Below are 19,924 nucleotides of genomic sequence, written 5' to 3'. Positions count from 1 at the left end.
CAGCAAAGAGATGAATATATAGTGTCTGATTTTTAAGATTCTTCTTCGTGTGCTTGCTCATATCCATCCCAGTTAGGCGCATGCAGACAACATGCACAGATTCTGGAGCTTTTTTCCCCTTAGTATTTGGGCCAACCAGAGAGCCCACTGGAGTGGTGCTGCTATATCCCTGCAGATATACCCCTGTTGGGCCTCCACCCCCTCAGTTAATTTTTACTATCCCTGAGGGTAGCTGGACCTGGAGTGCTTGACTCTCCTGTTAGTCTGATCCTTAGCCTTTTGCATATAGTGTTAGTTAAAGTTCTTTATAGTGTAAATAGTTGTTAATAGTTGTTAAATAGTTCTGAGGGGAATTTGCCCTTTATCTCTCCCCTACTGGGAAGGGGATGCCCCGGCCCCAAGGTTTCAAGCTATGTGTTTAAAGAGTCTTGGGGAGGACCACTTTACAGACAGTTGCCAGATTTGTAGGGGCTTCAAACCAAGAACTAAGCAGGAGTGGGATTCCTGTTTGAAGTTCATCTTACTGGAGTTCGCTCTTCAGCCGGACTCAGCAAAGGTGGTGCAGAGTGCACTGGCTTCAGTGTGGAAGCCCTCCATGGCACCAAAACATACCACTGCACTGGCCAAGTCTTCGGCCCTGTTCCCAGTCTCTGGTGTCAAGAAAGGAGAGAGAACAGGGGGCGGTCCCGATAAACGCAGCCACAAAGTGCGTCAGGTGGAAGTGCATTTGGCCACAGCATCGCATGATGATGCTCCTGTGTCAGCTAGGCACCAGGTTTGCTCAACGTGTCAGGGGAGTCCAGTGTTGGACATGGTGACAGAAGAGGTCTGGCAACCGTCGACCTTCAAGACCTTCGATACTGCCCTGGAGCTTATTGAGGGGGTTGCCACTGTGCGCCCAAGTCTGCGTTGGAGTTAGATCAGATCCAGCCATTGGCACCATGTCATCTAGTGCAGCTCCGGACTGTGATACTGGCACCAGTAACAATGGCACCGCTGACAGCAGCACAGAGCCAGAACTGACACTGACAATAGCGCCATCAGCTCACCCCTGCTCCAACCACATAAGTGCATGCAGAGCCTCCGGTACCGTGCCCACAGGCGGGTTCCGTATATCTGCTGGCATGGCATCAGCGACTCAGTTGATGCCCCCTGCAGTGCCGGTCCACAAAGCAAAACCTGTGGAGATAGCCCAGCATGCACAGTTGCACCATTCACTAGCACCGTTGTCTATACTGTCATGGTCTGACTCGGACTATTCATCCAACTCAGAGGCTAAGTCGGTTCATTTCAAGGCCTCCTCATATAGATTGAGATTGTGGCACCGATATCGCTCCCGGCACTGGAGCTCGACAGTGCACCAAACATGGCCACCTCAATGGCAGCCGTGGACGCAGTAGCTATTTTGGATGCCATAGGAATATTACCAGGCCCAGGGTAGACACCCGTCGAGATTTGTGTCAATGGCTACACATTCTAGAGGTACTCCTTCCACCACCCTATTGTCAAGGGTCCCAGCCTCAGAGCCCGATCAGTCCTCTTATAAGGAGATGATGAGGCCTCTGGTGGAGAGCAATGATAACCTGCCTCAGACTCTACCACAGTTGCACCCCACAGCAGATGGTGGAGGGGCATGGCAATCAACATCTGATAAGGGAGTCTTCCTCATCGCCAGATGAGGCATTAGCCAACTCCACGCTCCCCTTGCCCACAATGGATGCCAAGGCACACCAAGAACTTCTCCGACAGCTTGTGGCCAATTTAGGTGTGCAAGTGGAGGAGGTCCTGGAGGAATCCGACTCGATGCTAGATATTTTGAAAGGAGATGTCCCAGCCAGGGTAGCATTGCCACTGAATAAGATGGTGGTTAGGATTTTAAAAATCCAGTGGCAAACACCTGCCTCCATACCACCCACCCAAAAATGGGTGGAAAGGTGTTACTTTGTTCCTCAGGTGGGACATTAACATATCTTTGCCCATCTAGCCCTGGACTCCCTGATGGTCCAGGCTGCTGGCCAGAAGAAAAGACAAGGCCCGCCTCAGATCTACGCCAAAAGGCAAAAACCCCAAAAAATGGACCTGCCAAGGAAAAAGGCCTATGTCTCAGGGGGGCTGCAGCTGCGCATTGCAAATCAGCAGGCGATGCTGAGCAAATATGCGTATAATATGTGGTTGGCCGTGGATAAGTTTAAATTCTTCCTTCTGCAGGAGTCTAGGCAGGAGTTTGGGGCCGTCTCAGAAGGCAGAGTGGACTCCTGCATGACATTGCAAGGAAGCATTCCTACACCTAGACAGAACTGCCAAGACTTCACATGCTCCCCCAGCCACAGATCAATCAGGGTCTATGGGTGGGGAAGCACAGAAGTGTTCTGTCCCCACCCCTTCTGTCTGAGGTCTCACCCTTTCTAGGGCAGCCTGGGGCCACTTCAAAAATTTCTGAAGTGTCCCCTGGTCAAAAATTGTTGCCCATCCCTGCCTTACCTGGATGATTAGCTAATCGGGGGGTTGTCCAGGGAACAAGTTATGCATCACATAGACCTTGTCAGGGTTCTGTTCCACAGACTGGGTCTCCTCATAAATGAGGAGAAATCCATGCTCAATCCTACTCAAGTAATAGACTTGGTTGGGACCCAGCTAGACTCCACTTTGGTGAGGGCTTCCCTGCCCAGGGCCAAATTCATGGCTATACGAGCCATAATCGAGGGTCTCAAAGCACTGCCCCTCAGACCAGCAACGTGTATGAAACTGCTGGGCCACATGACAGCTTATTCCTGTGTGATGCAGCATACAAGGCTGTGGCTTGGACCTCTCCAGATGTAGTTGGCGACAGTGCACAAACTACCTGGATGCTGTGGTCATGATACCGGAAGACGTATTTCGGTCACTAGAATGGCGGTGGCAGGAACAGATAGTCTCCAAGGGCATCCCGTTTGTCAGACAAAGCTCATCAGTGCAGCTGGTCACAGACACATTGGGCAGGGTTGAGATGCCCATCTGTTGAAACTCAGGACTCAAGGTGTGTGGTCCCAAAGGGAGAGCTCTCTGCGTATAAATGTCAGGGAGCTCAGGGCGGTCAGGTGTTCCTACCCCACTTGAAATACAAGGTGGTCTTGGTGCACACACACGACTGCAATGTATTATATCAAGAAACAGAGTGGAGCTCATTCCTCTCCCCTGTATGAGGAAGCCCTATGCCTCTGGGACCGGACCTGTGAATTGCACAGTTTCCACCTGGAGGCTGCATACCTTCTGGGAACTCGAAATGTCCTAGCAGACAGACAGCAAGTTCTTCAGGGCCCACGATTGGTCCATCAGACCAGACATTCTGAGAGCTGTCTTCCAGTGTGTGTGTGGGGGGGGGGGGGAACGCATGGTGGGGGGGAAGGTTATCCCCAACTGGATTTATTTGCATTCCAGAAAAACAGCAAATGCCCGAGCTATTGCTCCTACCTGGGTCAGTGGGTGGGTCCCATAAGGATGTTCTCTAGGTGCAGTGGCTCTATCAACTCGTAAATGCGTTCCCCCCATTCCCACTAATGCACAAAATCCTCCTCAGGAGGGTCAGGGCTTCAGTCATCAAGATAGCACCACCGTGGCCCCATCAACACTGGTTTACCACTCTCCTGGACCTACTGGTGGAAGAACCACTGGTGCTTCCACTGGTACCAGATTTGATTACTCAGGACCTGGGGGAGGGGCGGCTATGTCAGTTGAACTTGTCATCTCTCCACCTCATGGCATGGTTAGAAGGCATAAATACCTCTGTTCAGAGGCAGTGAGGAGGGTCCTTTTGGAAAGCAGGAAGCCCTCCACTAGAGCTGCAAAAGCGGTGAAGTGGAAGCATTTTTCCCTATGGACCACCCAGGCAGGCACGGATCCAATGTGGGGCCCCATCCCTCTCATTTTGGACTACCTTCTGCAGCTCAGATAGCATGGCCCCTCCATTTTGTCCCTGCAGAGCTATTGCAGTGTTCCCCTCCAGTGGAAGGAAGCAGGATGTTATTTGCAAATGCGATGGTTAAGCAATTCCTCAAGGTGGTGGACAGGCTGTACCTGTATGTTCGCCAGCCCTTACTCCACTAGGACCTTAACCTGCTTCTTACGGGACTTATGAGCGCACCTTTTGAACCTTTAGCTACTTGCTCATTGAAACACCTGTTGTGGAAAGTGGCCTTCTTATTGGCTATCACATCAGCCAGTAGGGTCTCAAAACTGAGGGCCCTCACATGGGAACCCCCATATATGGTCTTCCTAAATGACAGGGTTAAGCTTTGCTCCCAACCATACGTTTCTCCCTAAGGTGGTCTGCCAATTCCACATGTCCCAGGGTATCTACACCCCCAGTTTTCTTCCTGAAACCTCATTCAATGCCTGAAGAGTGGTCTCTACACTCTTTGGACATTAGGAGGGCCTTAGCCTTCTACACAGATAGGACAAGAGAATTTCATAGGTCTCCACAACTCTTTTATTTCCGTAGCTGAAACAATGAAGGGCCTCCCAGTATCAGCACAGTGCTTGTCCTCCTGAATTACATCCTGCATTAGTGTGCTATGGCCATGCTAATAGACCAGCGCCCCCTCTTACGGCCCACTCTACAAGGGCACAGGCCTCATCGATGGCATTTGTTGCGCAGGTGCCTATTCTCAAGATCTGCAGAGCAGCCACATGGTCCTCTGTTCACAGCTCATGTATTGTGCAGCAGGACAGGGATGATGCGGCCTTTTGGTAGGGCTGTGTTGCAAACCACTGCAGATTAATCGCCGACTCCTCGTACTGCTAGGGAGTCACCTAACTGGAATGGACATGAGCAAGCACTCAAAGAAGAAAAAATGGTTACTTATCTTGTAACTGTTGTTCTTCGAGATGTATTGCTCATATCCATTCCAAATCCCATCTGTCTCCCCTTTGTCAGACTCCGACAAGAAAGAACTGAGGGGGTGGAGGGCCAGCAGGGGTATATATGCACTGATATAGCTGCGCCATTCCAAGGTGCTCTCTGACTAGCCCAACAGATACTGCTAAGGAAAAATAAGCTCCGGGATCCATGCACGCAGCGCGCGCACACCTATCTGTCATGGACATGAGCAACACATTTTGAAGAACAACAGATACAATGTAAGTAACTGTTTTATATCTACAGTAGTGAGCCCATTATTAAGCTTATTTCACTGCCAAAATTAAAATGCAAATATTTATAACAGACATGTTTTTTTAAAAAACTTATTTTAAAACCGTCTCATTTTTTGGTGAATGGTTTGCAGACAAGTTGCTATATATTTCTCTCAGTGCTTTGGCACTTAACTTTTTATACTTACATCTGAGTCAGACACTGGTGGAGAATCTTCCATATTTACATCTGGTATATTTTCCTGTTTTATGGCTGACTTCTTGCTTTCATGAGACTTACTTCTTGACTCTGGTATCTAAGAAAAGCATAAAATTATATTCTAACACCAAAACCCCACATATTCATGTCTATCGCCACTTTGTATTCTATTACCTATTCTTTCAGTAACCACTGATGGTTACTAAACATATTGGCCTGTCAAAATTCTCACCCTAAACAAATATTACCAAACTTTAGTGCAGCAACCATTTGTATGTGAATACATGCTAAATACAATTATATTACTTACTGATTTAATTGGTTTCTCTTTCCACACAGACAGCTCTTTCGAGAGAAGTTCTTCTGGCTTCATTCTCACTAGCTTTGACAAAGAAATTTCTTCACGAAGAACACGATGGAAAAGCCCCTGAAACAAAATCCTACTTTACTGCCATGTTGAATACTAATAGATAATAACTAGTAAAGAAGATTCTTGATGCAGAAGAATTAACTTTATTCCTTGATTTATGAATTCCCTATTAAAAGATACTAAGTGAAGCAAAACTGAAGGGGCTTAGTAAACACAGATACTAAGTGTTGAACAGACATATTGATTAGCCACTTCTGACTGCTAGAATTCTTCAGTACAAGGTAAACCATTTCCAAAGCGGCGTGAGAAAAGCTTGCATTACCATTACTCATGTTATGCCTGTTCTGTGAATAAACAGAACCTCAGCTTCCTCTGCTCGCAAGTCTACATTTTCACAGGCATTCAGTTGATGCTTTTAAAAATATATAAGCCTGTTAATTTCCTGTGAATTTGTGGATCCACTCTGGATGAGGTAATCCAATGCATGTCACACAATGCCAGAAAGGTAGAGAGCTGGAATTTCTTACCACCTTTGCCCAATATATCATTATAAGCAGTATCGTATTCTGAATCAAAGTAACCAAGCTTACTAGGAATTAATAAACTACACACCTAAGACTTTTTGGATAATGGTATGATAAAATTCCTTTTCTTTTTTTTTTTGGTCAAAACACGAATGATTTTTTAATAACTACAGATAAATTCTACAGGCTCACAATTTAGAGCCAGTAGAGTTTTGAGGATGGAAATTAAAAAATGTTAGTATTAAAGAGGGTTCATATATTTTAGCATATACCCAACGTTTAAGAACACAAACCTGATTTTTTGGGTCCTTGAGATTGAACATGATACTGCGATATTTACTCTTATATCGGTTGTCTGTAACTTGAAATAAGTTAAACATTTCCTTTTCAATATTCAGTGCTATCTTTCCCACTTCACTCTCTGTCATGATCAGATCGTCACTATCATTGACTCTGTACAAAATAAATAAATAAATAAATAAATAAATAAATGTCCTTGAAATACAGTGTTGATATTAAATAATTTTTGCAATCTTGTGTGTAAAATCTAAAAAGAAAATTTATGAATTCAATGAGGCTACTCACATGTGTGAAGTTAATCACACATTTAAATGTTTGCAGATGCAGAGTGTAAGAGGCAAAATTCCACATACAAGTATTTTTGTTTTCACTTTTGAAGGAGATTATAAGAAGTTAGGTCTGCATAGTCTGCACTATACAGCTTTTAGCAACAAGGCTGAGTCAACACAACCCTGTCGCTAAAAGTCAGTGCATGTAAATGCTTTTTGTCAGCACTTCTGCTGACAAACTACTTCTATCCCAATGAGCGACCTTTGCTATTGGCAGGAACAGCATTCATAATTGCACTTGCCATGGCAAAATGTGTCATGGGGGGGACGGGGGGGGGGGGGGAGAGGATGAAAGGTGGTTTAAGCACCCATGAATGACAAGTTTGGTCTATCAATTACAAGTTTCTTTATTTTCCCTATCACTAAGGAGCAATAGTTAAGATGACATTGTACTTGTTTGCATACTGAGCTCTGATTTTTTTAAATTTTAAAACTAATTAGCAATAGTTTAAAATCATATGATGCTTTAGTGTTTGACTATAACTGATTTTTATTTATTGAGATTACTATTGCATCATAAGAGAAGGTGGTTTTTTTTTACCTGCCCTTTAAGAACATTAAGCATTCAATTATTTTTCTGTGCATTTGTAATTTTTACTTCTGAGTATGAGATATTACCAAACTTTCTTTACTTCACTGTTAAAGCTCATATCAGCTATTTCACTTGAAGCATGAAGTCACTGCCTCATTAACACCGTTGAAGAGCAGTGCAGTCTAAACATGTATTTCAAAAGTTTGTTAATGCCTTTACAACATAATGTGTTGAATTCCCACCTTTTCCATAAAATTTCTTTGAGGGATCGACGTATATTTTGTCGAATTTGAGAGTTGGGTTGTGATTGTGGATTAGCTGCTCCTTTTATTTGTGTGATTGCAGATGTAGTTGAAACAGAAGTAGATGATGTTGCAGTTTTTCTTAGTCCTCCAGCTAAATTGGAAGATACAGGTGATTTTCTGGAAACTGATGGTGAACCATGGGAAAGAGGTGACTGTTTTGAAGAAGGAACATTGCCAGATGAAAGCCAAGATTTCTTTGGAATCACACCTTTGAAGCCTGCAGCAGAATATTTAGTTGGATGTTTAGTTAGTGAAGTACTAGTAAATGATGGGGACTTCTTTGGACCAACAGTTTTGGACAGGGAAGACATCTGTTTCTCAACTGTAGAAGCTGAAACAACCCCTTTTTTTGATGCTGTAACAGGTTCTACTGGTTTATCCTCACTCTTCTTCTCTTCCTTCTGGGCTGTTAAAAACAAACAGAAAAACATTAACAATATGGCTATAAATAATGGCTATGTGCAGTAATACCTAACTATAACAAAGATGTTTTACAAGTATTTTAAAAATTGTATTACAGTTTTAATTGTATTATCATTTTTGACATTCATTTAGATGGCCAGCATCCCCCCTACTAATGAAAACCAGTTATTTAGTCAGAAAGAACAATCTAGGAAACAATGCTTCCAGTCTAATTTTCAAACAGGAATCAACATCAACCTATTACAAGCTCACATTTTTTTAACTTTAACTATCTGTATTAAAATAAGAAAAAATATGCACAGGTATATCTTAGGTTGGTTCAGAATAAACTGAGTGTTTAAACTGGACAGAATATATTCCATACAAAGAGGAAGCTGAGTATGGAGATTGCGATTACTTCATTTCAGACAAAATCCTTTGAGAATCTTAAAGAAAAATTATGAGATCACAAAATATACAAAAAAAATGTAAGAAGTTATACCACCCTGAAAGAGTCCAGACATGGGTTTTATTATCAGGTATTAATAATTCAACTTCCATGACAATGAAAAATATCACCAATGTTTTTGGACATTTAATGTACCGCATATTACTATTTGAATTAAATAATCAACCTATAACAATTTATTTAAACTTATTCCAGTACATGTGGTTATTTAGATTTTGTAAATTTGAGAATAAATTCACAGTGGTGAATCATGTCCAAGGGTTTGACTGAATTTTACTAAACTAAATGAATTTTTTTTTTAAATATTTTTCCTTTACAAAAATATGATTTAAGGACTGAGTTGTGCACTATTTGCTGCAGTGAACTTTCATACTCTCTTACATTCTAATCACACCTGTAGAAAGCAAGTGAAATAATCTGACATCTCTAACAAGGTTAGTAAATTTGTATTTAACTTTCAGTTAGGCTCAAGATTTACAAAGGATGTACATTAACAACCATGTGTTATATTAACTGTGACAAATAAACACCTTCTGTTCATAAGGCATGAATTTGCAGCTTAGAAAATCAATTATTTTCTTCCATCCCAGCTGAAACACAAACATACTTTACAGAACACACATGTAACTTACGTGGGATAGACACTCAGTTTGAATTTCAATTTGACATTAAGCTTTGAAGAACTATGTTGGCTGAAATTTTTCTGACATGATTCCAATATTTGAGTATACTTATTTACCTTATTAGAAAAACTGAGACATTTCTAATTGCCTGCTTCCCTCCTTCTGCCATTGAAAAGCTATAAAATATTAGGCAATTTGATCTCAGGAAAAGGAATTAAGATTATGCAAGTGAAAGCTCCAATTCTCATCTGTCCTACAACTCCACTTGGATATATAAGGAAGTAACACAGGTGTTTATGCTATAATTCCTGGGAGCTGCCAGGGAATGATTCAGCATAGCACGATGACTAAAATCAGCAAAAGCAGATAAGGACAGTTCCACACTGGGATATTACATACAGAAAAAAATAGTAGATAATTATAATTGCTACTGAGGATGTAAGAGATTTCTCCAGAACATATCTTGCAATGTTATTCTGTCACTTCCTTCTGAAAGAATGCTGGAAAGACCAAGTTGTGGCTTTACACCTCCCTTCCAGACTAGAAGTATCTAGAACATTTAACACGGACCCTTCTGACAACGTTTTGAACAGACTTCTAAACATAAGATTTAATCAAAGAAGTCAAATTTACCGCAGAGGATTTGGTACACTTCATGGGCCTCGCTCCCATAGAATACCTTCAAGACAAGTTATTAGGAGACCCAATACATGTTTTGTTCTTTACCCTCCACACCCAATTAAGTAGAATCAGAAAGCAGTGGCAAAGTTCAGACTCTTAGAATAAAGGTTTTCATCTTTGGACTCTAAGATGGGTAACCTCCTGGGTAAGAGATAGTCTTTTGGACTTGACACAATGTTGAAAAAGTTCCATTACCTCTAGTGTTACAGACACAACTCCACATCTTCTTTAGATGATCTGTTATTATTAAACACTTTTATCAGAATTTAGGAAACTGAAGAAACAGATTACACTATACTGTAGTTGGAAGTAGCTATTGGTACAAGTGTAAGCATCTTGAAGATCCAGATACCAAGTTATACTTGTTCAGCCTAGAATTGCATTCCAAGTGACTTCATTACAAATCTTATGGAATAAAATGTAACCTATATACACTCCAAGATTAAACAATTTCCTTTTGACATCTTGAATGTGATAAGTGAAATGAATGACTGAATTTCTTCATGGAGTTGAAGTAATTTTTTGTTGTGAAAATGTCACTGCAACTATCACTTTCCCAATTTAGCGTGCATTGGAACAATATTAACTGAAGTGAGGATGTATATGAAATAATGATCATGCCTAATACTTGTATAGCCTGGGAGGTGAACGGCCAAACAATGTAAGTGTGATGAGCCTTCACTGAAATGTAATAAGCTTGCTCATAACTCAGGAGTCTTAGAAACAGGAGCAGCAAATATATCTAAGAGCATGTATTGATGTGGCTGCAGAAACACACATTTCCAACACTTCTTCCTTGGCTTATTGTAGTTGACTCATTCTGACTATGTACCTTTTCTTATTTTTTTCACGAAAAGGGTCTAAAAGCATGTTTCTATGGCTCAGAGCACATCTGGGATTTAAAAAACAAACTGGGTGAAACATTGAGTCCTCAGTGCCAAGACTTTTGGAGAATCTGAGCAATGTGCTGTCATTCATGTGTTAACAGTGAATGGCTCGACACTTCGTGACTGGTATATAAGAGGTAAAAATAAAATAAAAGGCTATTCTGGAGAGGTATTTGTTTGTATTTAAGTGTTGTACAGAACATTTAAAAAGCGGAAGAAGTTACATTTACCAACAGGACTCTCTTGTATGCAATTATAAATGGTTCATATTTAGCAACTGTATGCTGATCTCCCAAAGTTGCAGTGATCTGTGACAGGATTTTCAGAATACATATGAAATTCAGTTGTGTGTGTCAGCCCAAAAGCATTTTACTCAATATTAAATTATGGAAGATTTTATATACTTCTCTATCTCAAATACAGCTTTTGATCCTTTTGTGGCTTAATACATACAAGTTACCTCATGAATATAAAATATACACAAAGACTTTTGTTACCATCATCCTCCTAACCCACTTCACTACCATTTGCTTATGTTTAACTTAGATTATAAAATTCTTTGGGCAGGAACAAAGAATGTGACTAAACAGTGTGATATGCAAATGAGCCAGTTTTTAAATATGGATGCTTGTGGTTCAAAGGATTCATTTTATAGAAATGCCCTAGATATGCAAGGTAAAAGTGCAAGTAATTATAACTACAAGCGGGGGGGGAGCTAAGGCGAAAATTTGGAGGAAAGCAGCATCATTCTGTAGTGTAACTAGACTTATCTTCCCCCTTTAAAATGTTTATTTTAACTTGCACAGTTGCTCCCATGTCATTTAATAAATGAATGAACTAAAATCTGACTATCAGAAAAATGGGAAGTTTACAGGAAATTTCATAAATATTATCAATAATATATTACATTTAAAGAAAAAATGACCTCTAACTGCACAGATATGAAATCCTACAAGTTTCAGCCCAAGTAGAGATTGAGAAATAACTGCAACAACTAGCTCAAAATGGTGAGAAATCTAGTTGTAAAAGAAAGCAATTAAAATAACTAAATTCCATTCTGCATCAATCCCAGCATTTTGGCATTTCTGAAAGCTTAAGAGGTGTTAACATTTTTGTCTTCTATTTACAAAGGCAGATATGGTAGCTATTTTTCTAGATTTTGCCTTTTGTGGCTCACCAAATTTTTAAAAATGTTTCTGGCGAGGGAGATAGTGCCTCACTAGAAATGTGATGTCCACAGAAAGGAGAGAACACAAACGTTTTTAGGTATTAACAGTGTTTCTGAGTAGTAGTGCTTGACAAATGAAATGAGAGGTGATAAAACTTAATGTGCATCATAAGGGGGTTCATACATTCTATTTTGGTCCAGATATGTAGTGGTAGTAGTCCACTAATTCCTTTGAAAAAATATCTGATCAGACTCAAAACTGAATAAAATCTTTTTATAGTCAAACTCCACAAACAAATAGATAACTTAAATCACCCCTTATTAATCTTCATGTTGACTAGAATTTTCAGGGGGATCTGAAAGCAGTATGTGATATTGTTTATAATACTGCAAGTATCTTGCAACAACAGCTATTAAACACACACTTTCCCATAAAATATTGTCAACCTATATATCAAACTCAGGGTTAATAAATAGTAAATGCTTCTTAAGTTTCGTGGAAGAATTTTTAAATGAAATGTTAATTGCTTTTTTCAAAATAAAAATGTCAAAACCCTAACTTCTGGAAGATTAGGAGTGTTTTCCCATTTCCACTATGAAAACTTTAGAAGGCTGCTATAAAGAATTATGACTTTGACAGAAGAATCATGATCTGGTGCAAAACTGCAATAATTTTGTATTTCTTTCCTTTAAAAGAGACAGCTGCTTTGTTTGGGAAGAATGTAGTATCTGATAACAGTAAAGGATTTTTTTCCCTCCATTGCTAAAGGAACTTAACTGTTGAATGGTAGTCAAATGCAAGCTTAAGTTATCTGAACGTCTGTATAAAGGTACACAGCAATAAATAGGACAATTCATTCAATAGTATCTTACTGCAAAACAAGCCAAACTGAGTTAAGGAGTCAGATTTAAGTTATATTAAGTGATCAAGTTAGTGGTGTTTAAGTATGTCGTCAAATTTCTTTAGAAATATATACTTCACACAAAAGTTAAAAATTATCTGAACAGCATTCAGTATGGCTAAATACATATATATTTATACACACCTTCTCTCTCTCTCTCTCATCTGAGTTGTATTGTAGTTGACTTTCTCCATTAATGTGGAAGGGCTAATGAAGGTACCTCTCTCTCTCTCTACCCCTCTATTATAAACAGGAAGGTAGTGCTGATGAATATTTGTTCATCAGCACTTCAATAGAAGAGAATAAATATACAACTTGAAAGCTAATACTGTGCTCAGTTCCCTTGCTTCTCATATTTAGTTTAAAATCAGTCTGCTTAGGGTGGTTCATTGCAGGCTGCATTGGCATTGAGCCAATGCAAAAAAAACCAAGCGCCGCCCCCCCCCCACACCTTAGGTAAAACATTGTCAAATATAAAACTTCAGCTTGTGAAACTGTTCAAAACAATGCAGTGTTATAAGAATATTAACTATATCTATAAGAATAGTGCATTCATCTCACTAATTCTTCCCATGCTACAGACTGAACTGTTTCACACCAAGCATATGTTTACTATCATAAGTGTAAAGATGAGAAATGCAAAATCAGACTGAAGTTCCCAGATCTGCAGGGAAGGAGTAGCAGTAAATGTCCAGGAAGAAAGATGCTGTAGCATCTTTTATTCTGTGGCACTGGTATTACTACTGAAATTGTAAACGTTTCTGAGTCAAGTGATATAATTTTCCAGATTTATAGCAGACACCAGAAAATGAAGATGTAAAATTTCTGAAGTTTATCATACTTAATAATTCACTCTACATTTTAAACTGTGGTAACTAAAAATTTCTACCTAAGGGGACTTCTTGATTATAGAACTTGGAAGTTAACACGATATCTCAATAACTTGAAAATACCTATTAAAATGACCTTAAATACTAATTAAAGGACAGTGCACTAAACAATTCTGAGAAAGATATTAATAAAAATTTTATTCATTACAATTATCCATTAACCCTGCCCACCAAGTCCCTGCTCCCCATCCCTTTTCCCCTACGACTGGAGAGCTATTTAATTGGCTATTTCACCTTAAATGGTCCCTTGCAATAGGTTGTATGCAGTGTAATTATAGCCATGTTGATACCAGGATATTAGAGACAAAAGTGTTATTCCACCTTGAATGTATCTAGGACACTCTTGAGTACATTTCCCAGACATGAGGAAGAGCTCTGTGAGAGCTTTGAAAGCTTCTTTTTCTCATCAGAGCTTGATCACATCAAAGATATTATCTCACCCACCTTGCCTTTCATACCCAGGCACCAACAGAGCTATGATATCACAGCAGAGAAGAGTTTTTCCATTGTTGTTTTAATGAGATCAGAATGTATTAGAGATCTTATTTCCTTCTCTAATGTATGGTCTCGGAAACCTACATCTTCTGAAAAACCTCTGCATTTCTATTTGGTCAGTTATGCTCTCCATTCATGGTATTTCATTTAATAATCTTATAATTTAGGTGTAGTAAGCTGAATGCAACCATCTAGTTACTACAGGCTTTTAACAGCTAACAATAAAATTCACTTCAGTTTCCAGAAGGTGTTAAGTGTTGCATGTTTTTGGTGCCATTTTTTAAAATTATCTGAATTATCATTCATCAAATATTCAATTTCTTGCTACAGTTCACAGTTTTAAAATATATGGTTGTGTACAACAAACACAAGGAAGAATTATTCATACATAAATATATGTAAAAATGGGGAGGATTTTTCTGGTCTTTATAAAATTTGTATTAGCCCTTCCCCCAGAAATAACACACTAACATTATTTCTAAATATTCTTTCAAGTAATCTGTGTGTTTTAGGAAGTTACTATTCATTCTGAGAAGTGCTGGGCAGAAATTATTGAAATACCACTGAATGTAGAACCCTGGAACTTGGTATTGAGATTTGCAGTAGAAAGTATCTATTCACTACAGTTATGACACTTAGGAATATGGATCACTTTACAAGGAGTAAGTTAAAAAAAACACAAAAATGTCCCAGGAAAAATCTACACTTAAATGTATCAACCAGCTACAATGCTCAGGCGTATGAAAATATCCACATGCCTGACTAGTGCTTCTATCATCATAGCTAACATTGTTCAGGGTGATGGCATTTCTATACTGATAGAAGACCTCTGTCACCATTGGTTGCACAGGTACTATACTACATTAAAAAGTAGGGATCTAATAGGCTACACAAGTTGTGTAGTATGGACACTGCCCAAAAATAGGAAGTAATTCTGCTACATCCCATTGCCACACAGCAACTTCAAAAATAAGCTGAAAATTCCTTCCAGAAGGCTTATTGTTTGGATCAGCAGTTTGTGAACATGTTGAATGGAGCTGTGCTTTTTGAATGTGGCAACACTGGAGTGCAGATATATTTCTGGAAGAAGCAAATTTCTAAGGAGTGTGTCTTATCATTTGAAATGTTTTGTGCCCCTGACTCCCTTTAGCCTCACCCCAGATTAGGTAGGTTAAGGTTTCTTGATGAGTGCAAGTCATATAGGGTGCATCTGCCTCCAAACTTAAGTATGTAGATAGTACCCAGTGTCTTTGATTCCCCCAAAAGTTAACTGGCATCCCCTGCAGAGAACAAGTACATGTTTTTGCTGATCCATCTTGCTTGGAGGGAGGTAACTGCATAATAAGTTACCAAATGAACTTTACTATTATATGCTGCAATAGTCTAATGTAAACTGGTAGGAAAAGGCATCCTTGACCACTTAACTGAGAAACAATGGCAACAATTAAGTCTAGTAAAATTCTGAGGTTAACTGGTTTGCCAACGAGTCCCTCAGTTTTTAATGTCCCTAAACTTCACCATTTCAGCTTTCCTTTGCCACCCAATCATCTACATTTTATCTTGACTGATGGTAAGCCAACCAGCTTTCAGGTAGCTGTGGTGCACTCATTTTCTTGATGGAATAGCTAATTATGGGAATAACTATCCAAACAAAATTGTATTTGTTTAAAGCCATCTCTTGGCAAAGCAAGTGCTCTTGAATTTTTTTTTTTAAATAAGAAAATAAAAATGAGGCCTTTCCTTTGAGTGGCAAAGGGAAGCTGAAAAATATATTCATTCACATATAACTGAAAACTGAATTATTTTGGTCAGCTGTTGCTTTGAAGGTCAATTCTAAAGCACTCCGCAAAGAGAAATTACTTACCAGTAACTGTAGTTCTTCAAGAGCCTCTGCATAGTCACAGTTGGGATGTGCATCTGGCACCTCAGCTTCAGAAACTTCTAGAAGAGACATGCCTTTAAGGAGCCACTCAAGCACCCTCCTGGGGCACTGACCATTTAGTGCCCAAGGCCATAAAAGGAGGTGCAACCAACAACTGTCTTGATTCTTTCTTTTCTATGGTCTAAGGAACTGCTCCTATGCCAGAAGCCTTTGTCGGACTTCTTGCCATTTTTCTCAAAAAATCATTGTATATAGTTAGCTTTTAACTTATTTTACAGTATTTCATCCGTTTTAGGCAATTTTAATATTTGCGTGACATTGTGCAATTGGGGATTTGGGCTAGTTCCTATCATCAAAATTGAGTCAGATCTTAACAAATCCATGATTTAAAAAGTACAACTCTTGCCCCTCTATTTTGCTCCAAGTTGGGTGTCCATATAAGGTGTCTGGTCTGCCGCAAGATGTCAAGAACTAAACTGGTGCTGTGGGACAGGCCTTTACAACCCAAATGCAGGAAGACTAAGTAACTAGGCTCTGTGCTCATTTGATGGAGAAAACACTGGCAGCTAGGCCTTGTCTACATTGATGTTTTGCATGCAGCAAACCAACAACATAGCTATAGGAATACAATTATCTAGTGTAGACAGACAAAACTACTAGGTGCAGTTATAGCTTGCTCCTTGCTTGAGATCACCTTATAACAGTATACCCTGTCTATGCTAGGGATTAGACCTGTGCAACTGGCCTTCCTGGTTGAAATGGGGGCAATACCTGCTGTAGACAAGGACTTAATTTTTCGGAACCACTTGTGTATTTATAGTACATGATAGGCCATCTTCAGCTCCAGAGCCCTGTGCACCCAGATCAATACAATCGTCAGAATCCAACAGTGGAAATACACAAGACCACCTCAAAGACCCCTTTTATTGGGGGAGGACAAAGAGGGGGGGACTTCCCATTGGTTATACAACCAAGTTAACAATATTAGTAAAAGAAATGCAAACAGCAATATAGGGTGGTGAGTTTTTTAATCAAATTCCATCAGTATCGACGAATGTGTAGAAAAGAACCACCCTATGAGCCAGACTGTGCTCGACACTTGTGCCAAGCCTCCTCCTTCCCTCTTGTGGCTCTTCATGCAGGAGCCAGACACACAGTGTGATGGTAGAGTGCTGGCCGTCTGCCCTCCAAGAGCCCCCTGGTTGATGGCTGCTTGAGAAGGGGAGTAAGATGCATGTGCCCTCCTTCCCTAAGGTGCAAAGCTTCAGTGCATTCCCAGAAGTTCTGGCAGAGTTCCCTCAGGTATTCAGGCTGCAAAATTTCCCCTTGTGTGCCCCTTAATAATTTTTACCTATGAAGGGCCCCAGTCCTCAATTAATATCTATTTCATAGGCAATTTGAACATGATAGCCCTGTACTGTGCCTGTGATAGCCCTGAACTATGCCTTCTATTTCTTAGGCACTACCCTACACTGCTAGTGAGTCATGGTGGGGAGGAGTAAGAAATCCTATGGAATTAGATTGGTTGGATCAGGAGACTGGGAAATCTCAATTATTCACTTGTGGGGACAAACAATGACAAGATGCATCTTCTTTATCTGTCTAGGCAAAATGTATCTGCCACCAACTCTTAGGCCTTGGCAACATACAAACTTGTACTTATTTAACTAAAGGTATATTTTTAAACTGATTTAGCTAAACTACTGCAAGTTTGTAAAAAAGACATTCTTATTTCAGTTTGATTGTGGCTTATTTTTGTTTAAATTAAACCTGTAGAACAAAATTAAGCTAAACTAAACTAAGCCAAACTGAAATAAGCATCTACACACAAACTCACACAAACTTAACTATAATGTGATATCTTCTTTCCCTCCGCCCGCCTCCCATTATGTGTACATTGCTCCTCTCTTCCATTTGTCCTCATTTTTACCTTGCATGGTATATTTTCCTATTCCTGCTTCCCCTAATGCCCTCTACATTCAAATAAATAAATAACACACATGGGAATGTTGCAAAGGAACAGTTATCACATGAACATCCGGCTTTTTGATTCTGGGCTCTCATCTCACTCTTGTTCTTTGACAATGTTTCTTCACTTTGTTACAACTGTGTAGGAAAAGAAACAACCCAAAATCCTTTGTATCTGGAATCTGTTGATGACAACTTGTGTGAGTATGTACTATTCAGCCTGTGGATAAGACTCACATCTAGGTAGAAGCAAGGGTTAACCTAAGCCAGAGCAGAGGCAAGAAATATGCAGACAGGTAATAAAAAGGAGGCAAATATTATCAAGGGCAGAGTTTCACAAATGTTGTCCCCTTACTTCCCAGTAGGAGGCATCATAAAGCTGTCTGTCCCCTAATTCACTGTTGTAGGATGGAAGGAAAATTGTATGGCAAATGTAGCCCCTTTCAATGAACTACTTTAAAGTACAATTCATAATAATTTATAAGAAATGTTACTATCAAATAGAATATTGCAATTAAAGGCTATGAATTTACACTGAAATAGTAATCACTAAGCTGAAGCAAAGGCAATAAATAGTTCATTGGCTTTGTGATAGAAGACTTAATGACTTGTATCACAAGATCCACATTTTATGAATTTAAAATAGGTTTAGTGTACATACTGGTTCATCTAATAAAATATATTTACCATGTCTTGTAAGTTCTACTCCTCTTACTACCAAATGAAGCTATGATTCTATTTTATGTTTGTTATGACTCAGTTGGTAATTGAATAATCAGTTCAAAAAGTGTACAAAACTTTAAATGAAAAATGATTCAGAGTATCAATTTACATTTGCCTGGGTACTTTAAAATTAGGATGTGGCAGACCTTTACCTTTGGTGTCCTCCTGATTAATCTTCCAGCTTGAAAATGGAAATATTGGCAGCCGATTTCCACTTAAGTAAAAACGGCAAAAATTCATTTTTTCTCCCAAATGTTTTTCTACTATCAAGATGGCATCAGGAAGAGGGCCATCCGCCACTCATATTTTTATAGCCATATTTGGTATTTCCTTAAATATTCATTTACCCACATGAAGTATGGAAGGTCTCGTCTGTAATTAGTGACCTTTACAAATGATGTTAAATACTAATAAATTTTTTCCCACTCCAGTGGAATGGTAAGTTATGATTTTATATACAAAAATTAAAAATTTAACATCTGGTTAATGTGTCAGAAAGTAACAATGTATCTAAAGAATGTTAATGATTAATAATAATTCTCATTATTGGAACTGTAGTAAATAACAGGGAGTAATTCTCTACTTTAAATCTTAGTCCGATAATATTTCTCAGAAATCTGTGTGTTGTAGATATTAACTTGTTCAAGTGGAAAAATGTAAAGCTTTATATTTTACACCTTTCAGAATGATGCCCAACTAAATATTACAAAGCAAAACTGAAAAATAGGACATTGCACGCCTAGACCATCTAATGCTTGAGAATATCAATAAACTCAAATGACTAAAAGAAAATAGTATTTGAAGAAAAAACAAAACCTTCAATTTAGTACCAATATTAAATCCTTGTGGTAGACTTTTAAATAGACTAGAGCATTTGACAAGACCACAGCTTTAACATAATATGCAGACTTTCCTTATTAAAAATACATCTGGATCCAGACATCTTTCAGATGTGCTTCTTGTTTCAGGATCCATCATTTTTCATTTTACTGTGATCATCTATTTTGTACAAGTGTCCAAATACACTGAGCAAATAATTTACAATTCACTCTTAAGTTGAATGATGACTGGAAATATCAGTGCCATATGATCCGGAGCTCCATCTTCCATCTGGAGATTTTTATGAATTGCACTGATAACTGACTTAT

At 39.2% G+C, this 19,924-nt stretch overlaps 1 protein-coding gene across 9 annotated transcripts in view; it reads right to left on the bottom strand.

Moving 5' to 3' along the window:
* The window catches only part of DIDO1 (death inducer-obliterator 1), a 100,886-nt gene that overhangs the window by 25,924 nt on the left and 55,038 nt on the right, over positions 1-19,924 (bottom strand). For all 9 annotated transcript variants that reach the window (XM_075901069.2, XM_075901065.2, XM_075901068.2 and 6 more), the window contains 4 exons: positions 7,624-8,092; positions 6,514-6,673; positions 5,637-5,753; positions 5,316-5,423 (listed from right to left, as the gene is read on the bottom strand). In XM_075901069.2, the coding sequence (XP_075757184.2) occupies positions 5,316-5,423; positions 5,637-5,753; positions 6,514-6,673; positions 7,624-8,092 (854 nt within the window). The remainder of the gene's footprint in view (positions 1-5,315; positions 5,424-5,636; positions 5,754-6,513; positions 6,674-7,623; positions 8,093-19,924) is intronic.

The sequence above is a fragment of the Pelodiscus sinensis genome, chromosome 17 (genome assembly GCF_052426305.1).
Source record: "Pelodiscus sinensis isolate ZL-2025 chromosome 17, ASM5242630v1, whole genome shotgun sequence".
In the NCBI taxonomy this organism is placed as follows: domain Eukaryota; kingdom Metazoa; phylum Chordata; order Testudines; family Trionychidae; genus Pelodiscus; species Pelodiscus sinensis.
This window is presented reverse-complemented; position numbering and strand designations above follow the sequence as displayed.